Source organism: Diabrotica undecimpunctata, chromosome 9 (genome assembly GCF_040954645.1).
Source record: "Diabrotica undecimpunctata isolate CICGRU chromosome 9, icDiaUnde3, whole genome shotgun sequence".
NCBI classification, from domain to species: Eukaryota; Metazoa; Arthropoda; class Insecta; order Coleoptera; family Chrysomelidae; genus Diabrotica; species Diabrotica undecimpunctata.
Genome location: NC_092811.1, coordinates 26,391,570 through 26,404,135, shown reverse-complemented (window position 1 = coordinate 26,404,135; position 12,566 = coordinate 26,391,570). Strand labels below are relative to the sequence as shown.

The 12,566-nt window shown below is 32.7% G+C and overlaps 1 protein-coding gene and 1 long non-coding RNA gene across 4 annotated transcripts in view; one reads left to right on the top strand and one right to left on the bottom strand.

Annotated features, from left to right (window-relative positions):
* The window catches only part of LOC140449710 (uncharacterized), a 27,723-nt gene extending 18,612 nt beyond the window's left edge, over window positions 1–9,111 (bottom strand). For all 3 annotated transcript variants that reach the window (XR_011951865.1, XR_011951866.1, XM_072543032.1), the window contains exon 1: window positions 8,978–9,111. Coding sequence is in view for 1 of the 3 variants with exons in the window: in XM_072543032.1 (XP_072399133.1) it covers window positions 8,978–8,983 (6 nt within the window). In the remaining 2 variants the exon portion in view is untranslated. The remainder of the gene's footprint in view (window positions 1–8,977) is intronic.
* On the top strand, window positions 9,108–12,566 carry LOC140449711 (uncharacterized). Its single transcript, XR_011951867.1, has 2 exons — window positions 9,108–9,747; window positions 9,889–12,566. It is a non-coding gene; the product is annotated as an uncharacterized lncRNA (long non-coding RNA).

Genomic DNA, 12,566 nt, shown 5'->3' with positions numbered 1-12,566 from the left:
ACACCAGACACATATAGGAAAATAATAAAATACACGAGGGACAAAAATGTAGTACACCACACTTATCAACCTAAAGAAGAGTGTGTCTATAGAATAGTCATTAAACACCTACACCATACAACGGACATCAATGAAATAAAAACTGAATTAGCAAAAAATGGACATAAGGTTAGAAACGCGATGAACTGCATAAGTAGAACAACGGAACAACCTTTAAACATATTCTTCGTCAACTTAGAGCCAGCAGAAATCGACAAAGACATTTCTCTTCTTCTTAACATGCCATACACCAAAGTGCGTAGGCGACTATCTCATTACTAGAATTCTGTTCTTGGCGGCGTGAAACAGCTCGCCTGTATTGTGTATTCCTGTCCATTGTTTAATATTCCTTAACCAGGATAATTGTTTGCGGCCGGCTCCTCTCCTACCTTCGATCTTCCCTTGTAGGATTAACTGTGGTATTTCATATTTTGCTCCTCTCAATATGTGCCCAAGGTAACCAATCTTGCGTTTTTTAATTAATTCAAAGAGTTCTCTTTCCACGCCGGCTCTCTTAAGGACGTCATCGTTTCGAACTCTATCCACCCAAGGTATGCGCATCATTCTTCTCAATGACCACATTTCAAATGCTTCAAGTTTGTTGATAGATGTTTTTTTCAAAGTCCACGTTTCCATGCCATAAAGCAAGATGGACCATATGTAGCACTTGACCATTCTGTAGCGTATTTCGAAATTTAGGTTTTGATTACATAGGAGCGGTCTGAATTTCACAAAAGCTTGTCTTGCCATTTGTATTCGGGTTTTTATCTCTTGTTGTGGATCCGATTGGTCATTGATTGTGGTGCCAAGGTATTTAAAAGTTTTCACGCGTTTTATGCGATCGTCACCTATGCATATTATCGGGTTTTCTGGAGGGTTTCTGCTAATGACCATATATTTCGTTTTCAAAATGTTGATTTTGAGCCATATTTTTTACCTATGTTATTCACACTATCAAGTAATAACTGCTGATCTTCCAAATTATCATTTATAATCACTGTGTCGTCCGCATAGCGTAGGTTGCTGATTGGTGTGCCGTTCACCTTAATGCCTAATTCCGTGTCTTCTAATGCTTCCGCAAATATATTTTCAACATATAAATTAAAAAGCATCGGAGAGAGTATGCAGCCTTGGCGGACACCTTTCCGGATTTACATTTACATTTACACAGACATTTACAAACTGGCAAATCTTCAAAATAGAGCTATACAAGTGGAACCTCCAAAAATAACAAAAGGGATCACCCAATGCAAGAGATGTCAGCAATATGGCCACTCAAGATCATACTGCAACAGACCACTTGTGTGTTCAAATGTGGTGGAGAACACAATATGTCAGTCTGCAAAAAAAGTAAAGATACCCCTGTTAGGTGTGCTTTATGTGATGGTGCCCATCCAGCCAACTACAAAGGATGCCAATTCTATCATAACTTACTTAAGCCAAACAATGCCAACAATCGTATGAATATTCAACAAAACGCTAACAATACAACTAGACCTAAAATGCGTACAGCAACATCAGTGCCTCTAACCCATTACCCAAAACAATCACAAGGCAGCTATGCTAATGCAGTGAGAAATGGTACTGAACAACAATCAAACATTAATGACAAGATGAACAAATTCTTAGAGGAATTCAAAAACATGTTCCAACAATTACTACAACAAAACAGCATGGTCCTAAACTTGCTGACAACGCTTATATCTAAAATTCAATAGCTTCATTAAAATAGCAGAGTGGAATGCCAGTGGACTTCCAAAGCACAAAAATGAGGTCAAGTTATTTCTCTTACACAACGAAATTGACATTCTGTAAATAAGTGAAAGCCATTTCACAAGTTAAACTTACAATGCAGCCCACGCTGGATCAGCTATTCTGATAAAAAATACTATTAAACATACAGAACTGCCAAAGTATGCTGAAAATTGCTTGCAAGCTACAGTTATCAAAGTCAGTATGAGGTCTTACGAACTAACAGTTGCAGCGGTCTACTGTCCACCTTAAAGACAGAAGACTTAAAAACTTCTTCGAAACTCTAGGACATAAATTTATTGCAGGGAGAGACTTCAACAGCAAACATAAATTATTTAGATCTCGTCTCACAACAACTAAAGGCAGAGAACTAGTAAGCCTAATACACGAAAACAACTACCACCCTTTGTCAACAGGCTCTCCTACATACTGGCCAACGGATCCAAACAAAACACCTGATCTGCTGGATCTATTTATCACTCAGGGCATCTCTCCTGGTTACATGGAGGTCATGCCGAACTATGATCTCTCATCTGACCACTCCCCAATTATAGCAACCATCAGCATCTTTATAGTCTACCAAACTGCCACACCAAGGCTACACACTGGGAGAACTAACTGGAAAAAATACCGCAGCAAATTAGAAGAAGATATTAGTCTACAAGTAAGCCTCAACACAACAAGAGAGATAGACGTAACATTACCGGCTTTAACCAACACTCTTATAGAGGCTGTACAAAATGCAACACCTGCGAACAATACAAGTAGCAAAGCCCAATACATCCCAGCTGAAATTAAAAAGTTGATAGCTCAAAAAAGGAAAGCTTGGACCAAATGGCACCAAACCCATGCCCCAGCCGACAAGACTACATTAAACAGGCTAAGCAATCAACTAAAATTCAAACTTAAAGAGGCACAAGAACTGTAATTTACAAACTACATAACAAATCTAAACCGGTACGATAACTCAATATGGAAACTGATCAAAAACTCCAAGACTCTGATACCTCCAATTAGAAATGAACAGGGACCAACACTACAGTGGGCCAGAAGTGATGAAGAAAAAACAATGCTATTTGCCGAGCACCTAGCTCAAGTATTTACTCACAACAACGACGCTCCAGATATTGAAAATGAAAGGGACATAAATAACATTCCAAAGAACATACTAGGAAGCAGACCACTAACCAAAAATGAAGTTCAACAAGAAATCCAATATTTAAACATTAGAAAAGCTCCTGGGCTGGACAAAACAACACCCAAGATGATGAAGGAATTACCAGATAAAGGAATTATACAGATTACTCTCATCTTCAATGCTATTCTACCTATGATTAAACTACTGGCCAAAGCTCTTTAAAAGCGCTGAAATAATACTAATCCCAAAAGCAGGAAAATCCAAACGAGGTTTCATCATATACGCCAATAAGCCTACCACCAGTCGTATCCAAAATACTTGAAAGGTTACTGTTACAAAAAATTAACTCAGACCCCAATACGGAGGAATGGATACCTAACCACCAATTTGGTTTTCGAAAAAAAACACAGCTGCTTTTCTAGATGTTAGTCAACCCTTTGATAAGGTTTGGCACACGGGCCTGATTTTCACAATCAAGAAATATTTACCCATCACATACCTGAAACTGTTAAAATCCTATCTGAGTGGGAGAAAAGTCTGAACAAGAGTGAATTAAAGTAATTCCAATAATTTTCCTATAAAATCTGGTGTTCCACAGGGCAGCGTTCTTGGAAAAATATTATATGTGCTATACACAGCAGATCTACCCTCCACTAATGAAACCTTCACTGGCATGTTTGCAGATGATGCTGTCATCCTTGCAGCCGACAAAAATCCAATTATAGCACCTAACATTCTACAGGTACAACTGAATGAAATCGAGACATGATCTTACAAGTGGAGAATTAAAATGAATGAAACAAAATCAGTCCAAGTGACTTTTACCTTGAGAAGAGACTCGTGTCCCCCAGTTTCACTTAACAATATCCAACTTCCCCAATCCTCTAGCACTAAATACCTAGGAATACATCTTGACCCATAACTCACCTGGAAAGAACATATTCTTAAGAAGAAGAAACAAACTGACCTAAGAATGAAAGATCTATACACTGTTTAGTAGGCAGTAAATCGAAACTGAGCCTTGAAAACAAAATCCTTGTAATCAAAACCGTCATAAAAGTCAAACACAGCCATAATTCAAAGATGCCAATCAAAAATACTCCGAACGATAGCTGATGCACCTTGGTATGTGCCAAACCTAACACTTCATGAAGACCTAAGAATCCCGTTCGTACAGGATGTAATCACTAAATATGGCACGAAATACTGGAATCACATAGTAATCCCTTACTCCAACCTCTGCTAGAACACCAAGCCAATAGGAGAGTCAAAAGGAACTGGTCAGCTGACCCGAAAAATAGTTAACGGTATCTTGTCACTGGAGAAGACCACACCACACCAATAGGAGACCCTTGCTCCGCAGCCAGCAAATTAGCTTATAGAACTTTATTTGTGTTTTGATTGATTTTGATTTTTAAAACATGAATATAAGTTTTGTTTATGTTTATGTTAGAAATTGTAGATATGCATAACATTTTTAAAATAATTTTATGATAATATAAGACATGCCTTAGATTTAAGAAGGATAATTGATAATAATTGATATTTACTTCAGTTGTTTTTTGTTACAGTTAACTGATATTGAAGAAAAAATTAATGAATGTATTACTGAATCCCGATGATAGGACTAATTAAACCAGTGTTGCTGTCATGTAATCCTGATGAAGACTTTAATTATGATGGTAATGATACAGGTAGCACTAAAATATATACTACTTTAGATAATGCACTGCATAATATTGATATATCTCAGAATGAAAACGACGACAGCAGTGATCCAAACTGGGTAAATAATCCTGAAGATTTTGATACATCAATACTGAAAACGAAAATTCAGATCAATATCCACAATTAAAAAATGATGACAGCAGTACTCAACAAAATGTATTAACTGACTTACAAAGTACATCAGCAGAACAAACGAATGAAGAGGCAAATGGTGTTCTGAAGAAAAAGCCACGTAAAAGAATTTGTAATCTGTCTAAATGGAAGCGAATATAAAAAGAAATGAGTTAAATTCAGGTAAATCTTCTGTGAATTCATCAGGTAAGCCAGTTAATAAGAATACTTGTAAAGCAAAATGTGGAAGCAGATGCTGTTTAAAGTGTACGTCTAACATTAATAATCAAGACAGGGAAAAAATTTTAACCCGTTTTTATTGTTTCAATGATATTACCAGGAAGAGGGATTTTATTGTAAATTGTATCAGCCAAATTACATCAAAATATGAATATAAGAAGGAAAGAAGTAATAGATCAAAAAATTTTGCCTTTCATTTTGTTGTTAAGAGCGTAGGCGCAAAATTTCGGGCCAATGCTTTTTAAATGCATTCATTTTTTTCGAATCCTAAAAAAACTAATACATAAGTATTTTTGAAAAATTTAAACGCAGAATGAAAGAATACATTATTACTGAGGGCCGAAAGTCCCTGAAAACTTCTATAATGTTTATTTTAATAAGTTATAGGGGTGAAAAAAAAAAGAGAACATTTAGTGTGATTTTTAATTTCAAATATCTCATTCAAAAAAACTTTTCGTTTATTCTAAGGGACTTTCGGCCCTCGGTAATAATGTAATCTTTCATTCTGCGTTTAAATTTTTCAAAAATATTTGTTAGTTTTCTCAGTATTAGAAAAAAATGATTGCATTTAAAAAGCATTGGCCCGAAATTTTGCGCCTACGCTCTTAATGGAGCTAAAGTTAGAGTGTGTAAACACTTTTTTGTTAGTAGTTTGTCTATTAGTACTATGATGGTAAGGACTGCTTTAAAAAAATTAAATAGAGAAGGTATAGTGATATGCATGGAAGACACGGTCAACAAAAATCAACCAGTACTGCCATATTAAAAGGTATCCTTCAGCATATTGAATCAATTGCAAGAATTGAATCCCACTATTTAAGGGCAAAAACGTCTCGAGAACACATTGATGAAAGCCTTAATTTAGCTACTTATATAGGCTGTATAAAGAAAAATGTTAGGAACAAAATTAACCTTATACTAAACAGCCTATTTATGCAAAAGTATTTAATACTGAATACAACATTGATCTATTCAAACCAAAAAAAATATCAATGTAATTTAGGCCAGAAGTATCAAAATAGCTCTCTGCAAAAAAAAACATTTAATGGATGAGGAATATAAAACTCCCATTAGACACAAAGAACAAGCAAGGACTGAAAAACAGAATGATGTAGAACAATCAAGAAAAAATTCAGATAAAAGCATTGTTTTAGTGTATGATTTACAAGTTGTATTACCAAATCCTTTAGGAAAATCTTCAACATTTTATTATAAGAGTAAGCTAAGTACTTTCAATTTTACTAGCTATGTGTAGCACGAAACCTTAGCTAAAAGAGGTTCAAATAAAATTGGTAGTTTTATATTTAGTTATATAAAAGACCATTGTGTTGAGAAATAAGCATCAATATATTCTGATAACTGCTGTGGACAGAATAAAAACAAATATGATTGTGCTGTGTACTTATAATGCTGTTAATGGATTACCAATTTCAACAATCTACCATAACAGTAGGACATACCCAAAAGAGTGGATATACTTATGTAATAAAATTGTAGAGGAAAATTTACTTAACCAGGGAATACAAGTGTTGCAAAGGATGTGGTAGAACATTGGTGACAAGCAATTTTTACACAAAAATTACTTTAGCTCAGGAACTGAATGTAGTAAATTCTTATTTAATCAGAACTCTATGTTCCAAAACAAAATTTATCTCATATGTGGTTTCTGCTATATTTAAAAAGTTTGAAATCAAAGCAATGCAGAGCAGTACAAACATAATCGTGGATAAGTGGAATGATAAAAGAGATGTATTGTTTATGACCACTAAAAATGTATCAGAACTGCAAGATGTATATACTTCAATAGGCACTATTAAAAAACCATCCACTATAATAAAATATAACAAAACGAAATCATTTATTGATGTGTCAGATCAGAAAGGAGCATAATATGCATCTACAATTCAGAAACATTTTAATATTTGCACAAAAACCAAACATAGTATTATTTTTTTATTTCTAGGGATTAAGTGATACCGAATAATTTTTTTTTGAGTTGTTAACAAACACAGCAGTTATAAACAACCACCTACTTTTTTCCAAGAAGTGACTATGAGGAAAATGTACATAAGTGAGTGTGAACACCTGGTAATGGCATTACTTCAGTTGGATATAATAACAACAGACCAGGAGAAAAAGAATTAAAAAATCCACAAGGAAAATAAATTCCTGCCGCTGGCTGTATACCATGTATCACAAAAAGAGGTTTAAATCTTTGTATGTAGGTATATTTAAAAACCCTTAAAAGGGCTATATCACAAAATACAAACGTTTTCGTAATAATAATTCCATCATCAGGTTAAAAAGCGGGTTAACATGCCTAAGTCACCAAAATATATAAGCCAGTTACCAGCTGATGTCCGTTTGAAGAGGTTTACTCTCCGGACGCTGGTACTCACGTGAGGCATGGTTATGTGTTGCCTGAAGTTAAATCTAATAAAGTATTAAACATCACTCACTTTTAAACAACAACATGTACATTTTTTGGTAACTTCAATTTTTTTGTAAAGGGTTGTACCCTAATATTTTGGTGGCTCAGGCATGTTAACCTGCTTTTTAACCTGATGATGGAATTATTCCGAAAACGTTTGTTTTTGATGTAGCCCTTTTAAGGGTTTTAAAATATACCTACATACAACAATTTAAACCTCTTTTTTTAAAAAGAATTAGACCATTGTCTCACAAACCTAACAAAACATGAGAGATGTTCATTAAGTTACAGGAACATTGCCATGAAATACGGACATACACAGGCCATAACAGATGCTAAAAAGGTATCCACAATGTGAATATCATCTAATGAAGTTAATCTGTATCTACGTCACAAATGTTTTTTGGTATTAAAAGTTATTTCTCTAAAAATGTACTGTGTCCAAATGTGATGGTCATGTATGTATCCAAACATATTTGAGTTTTATATTAGATCTCGTGTACAAAAGATGGACACACAATAAATGTAAGTAATCTCAAAAAATCTGGTCCAGCAGTAAAAGTTTAGTATATTAAGGTGGTTGTTAAAGTGTTGAGTCAACTAAAGACAGAAAATCATTCACAGTGTGTAAGTAAGAACAATGTGTTACTAAGGAGTAACTTCATGAAGGAGCATCATTTTATAAACAATATAAATGAAGGGAATGACGATTCTACGGAATATTCAGTAGAATAACTTTTTTATTCCACCTACTATGTGCTAGAATATCTTTTTTGCTATTATACAGGTAGTACTAAGAACAATATTCATTTCTATGATAAAAATGTCTGGCAAGTAATATTCCTTTTCTTGCATGTATGCCTTGCCATTTTACAAAACAATAACATAGTCAAATGATGAGGATGAATATAAATCTAATTACATACTCTAGACATGCCAAAAGTAACAACCTAATGACTATTATAACCAATATAACATAGAATGAGTCAAAGCTTTAAAAAAACAAACTATTGTATTTTCTAAATACACATTTATATTTTGATAAAACTATCAAATGTATCCATAATACAATCCAAATCAGTTTCATCGTATAAGGAGAAATATTAGAAAAGTTATAGACCATGTCAAAATTTGGCTAATATAATTTCAGAATTTGGAACTAACAGAGAAAATATGTTTGATGACTAACAATAGAAAAAGTAATGAAGTATCTAACTCAAGATCAAAATTTCTTGGATGAAAATGTTGAATTAAGATATTGGATAATAACATAACTTATAAACTAATTATAATTGTATGAAAATATTATGAGTTAGCGTAAGAGGTACAAAAAGAGGTCTAATTAAAGCTCTAGACTCAACTTTCAAAAGTATTATCAATCAAATGCATTATCCCGAAATTTAAACAACAGATAAACAATGGATTTTGGCGAATTAAAGCAATAAATTAATTATTGAAAACCATACCACACTTCCAAAAATTAATGTAGGACTGTGGAAACCATAACTGTTAATATCATTATAAAATTGAATACTTACTTCCATTGTGATTCCTCACTGGAATTGAAAATATATTCGCAAATGTTTTAAAGAACACATTTTTTTAGCCGTATGAAATTAAAATTTTTGTCATTCTCACTTATCCTATCCTTATCAGCTTCATCTCCTCACAACTCCCCTCCTCTATGTGTCGAGTGTCGGCGAGTCGGCGCCAAAACTCCATAGATAAATTACACCTAGATTGGTAACAGGGATAGCCAAGGTCAAATCATGTTCGGATTAGGCGCCCATTCGCTTGGTGGCGCTGCTAGTCTCGTTCCTGCACGGAGTGAGTGTGCTGTGATCAAGTCAAAGTTGAGTTTAGACAAATACAGCGCCATATTTGTATTTGTTTTATTTTTTATAATTTATTTTATAATTTAAAATTTTTTGTATAAATAGTGCAAAATCGTACAATTTTCGACGATTTTTTATTATGGAATCGAACACATTACATGGAATAACAATGTAGAGACGAAGAACTGAACAAAAAAGATGTGTTCCAGATTGCATGGATACTACCAAAGAATATAGACGCTTAAGCGTCTATATTCTTTGATACTACTTTTTTAAGTCCAGGACATTATATGGATATGTTTGATAAATGGGTGAATGCTGTTAAGAGCCCTAATTAGAGAATGCTGCAAAAGAAACTATTTATAACAATTTTCGTGTATGCGCTAGTCATTTTAAAGAGGAAGATATAGTCAATGTTGGAAATAGGGGTATTACGAGAACAGCCGTTCCGAGTTTGTTTTTACCAGGACCAGGTAAGAACTATTATACCACTGACCTATATTCTTATTCACATTATATCTGACCTTTTACTATAAAATTAGTTTATAAATTTAACCTAAAATTATATATTATAAAACCAGTCTTACTTAGCTTAGTATTTGAATTATTTGTAGGTGGTGGTTCAACAACTATCTTAAAAAGCATCACCTTAGAGAGGGTTCGGCATAAATTTCTACAGGTGTGCGCCTTTCAAAGTTGGATTAGATTAGCAGACCATGACTACACTATCATGGAGAGGTCTATGAGCTTGCCTGCTTTAAGTATGAGGAGGGATCTGTCCCTCTCTTGTGAGTGAGATTGGTCTTAGAGTACCATATTATAATACCATGGTTTGCCTCATCTATGTACTTTTAATGTTCCATTTTGTAAAACAACCTATGGTGCTAATAGCCCACTGAATAGATACTTATCTTTGTTAAACAACCTAAATGTAAATGTATTTAATATGTCCCTCAATAAATATATAAATATTAGTAGAAGAGTTACTGGTACCATAGAGTTTGGAAACTTAACTGTGTAAAATACTTCATGTTTTTATTGTAACTAGGTAATACTTTACATATTTTTTTATTTTTGTTATGTTATTTTTCCATCTTTATTGTTTGTGCTGGATTTTAGAATCATAGAACTAACTGTTGGGTTTATAGGTTTTAAAATGTCATTACATCTTTAATTATATATATATATATATATATATATATATATATATATATATATATATATATATATATATATATATATATATATATATATATATATATATATGTATGTGTACATGCATGTGTTTGTGTACATAATATATTTTTATTTCACATTATTTAATTTTATTATCTTAAAATACTGTGTACTTAACCACTAAGTTGTAACACTTAATCGGCTTGTCCCGTATATTAGCCTGCATCCACATAGACAGCGGTAAGGCGTTCAGAGTTATGAATAAATAAATTTGAATGTGTTGACAGGGATCTTTCCTATTCTGTTGATGACAGGGATGGGATGTCTGATCTTAAGATGACATACTGGTGAAAAAATCTGTTGATTGTAATTGTGTTTGTCATTTCAGGCATAAAAACATTATTATCCTCTGTTGTTTGGAGTTTATACTGAGCAAATAAAGTTATTATATCAGGTTTTAGCAAAGCTTACATTCTGGGTGAAAACTTTAAGCATACCTTAGAAATAAATTATTTACCTTATCCATTGTTCTTTTTTTTTGTTCGTTTTTTCTATTTGCTATCATTCGGTTATTCCTCATTCTTGGGTTTTCTTTTTGCAAGAAGCAATATTTTGCTAATCTAATCAAAATCATAATTTTGTTGATAACCAGAATATTTTTCTGGAACTCATATTATGATTCTGATTATAAGAATAAAAGTATTATCATATAAATATATAACATATAGTATGAGTATAAATGTATATAAACTTCTTTCTAGAACTAAATCATTTAATTGTTCTGTTTCCAACTTAGCAGGGTCCTTGAGTTCTCTCTTTCTGTGAGTAGAACGCCAGACTGTAAGAGTTTTCACTGACCACTGATAGTGTGTGTTATTGCATTAGGATGAAAGTACTACAAAAAACTCAGAATGTCTGATGGCTGTCTGTTGCTTATTAGGCTTTAATTTGACATTAGAATTACAAAAAAAATATTTAAATACTGACAAGTTCCTGTCATAACATTTAGAACACTAAATTATACTACATTCACCCGTCCCTATTTTTGAACAAAATATTGCAACTATTTTGGTTTATTTTTAGCTCCAGCTGATTTACAGCTAGAATGAAAATCTGAATTTTCCAATCTTGGTTCATCATTATCATCAGGTTTTTGAACAGGTAAATTTTCTGTCTCATCTGGTATTTATTTAGTAGTGGAATTCTCTAGTGTGTTATTTGGACCTTCATCATTATCTTGATTCAATAATATAACAATTCAACAGTAAACTTCTTATATAGTGCAGAGCACATGGTAAAGCAGTTTTCCATTAAGTGAATTCTAAATTTTTGGTTTTCTATGCTAGATTCACCAATTTCCATATAACTCATTGTATTTTTCGACTTAACCATTTTCTTCATGATTATATGGTGTTGTTCTACTTGAATATATTCCTTTAGAGTGTAGATAATTAATAAATTCTTGTGAAGTAAAGCTAGTTCTCCTTGTTAGATATGATATATACCGTCATTCTATATAAACCAAATACTGATTTAATCTGTAATTGGTTAGAATTGCTTTTCTACCAGATAATGTCTGCATTTTTTTAAATACTTCAACTCATTTGCTTTTTTTTCAATTGCATAATGTTTTTATTCAGAATCTGTGAGGGTATGTGTGAAAAAAGCAATTGGTTTTCCAGATTGATTGCTTCGCTTATGTAATCGTAGATTAATTTTTTAAAAGCATGTACTTATCGTTACCTTCTAGGGATTTATCTTTAGATTCATTGCTTTCTAAAAAATTCTTGAATGTTATATACTTACTAATGTTTGAATTCTTTGGTGGAAGTTTGACAGTTTGGACCAGCCTCTAGTTTATCTGGTCTAAAGTACTTCCCCATTGTAAATTTATGCGAATAAAATTGTAGTAAAATGTCTTTTGCAGAATTAGGCTTTTATTCACATAAAACTTGATAAGAATGACAAAACAATTATTTAAATACTGACCCGTTCTTGTCACAACATTAAGAAAACTAAATTATACTACACATGGCTTGTATTATTAATATTTCTTGTAACACATATAACATTTCTTGTAACATTTTTATAAATAAAGATTTTATTCTATATTTTA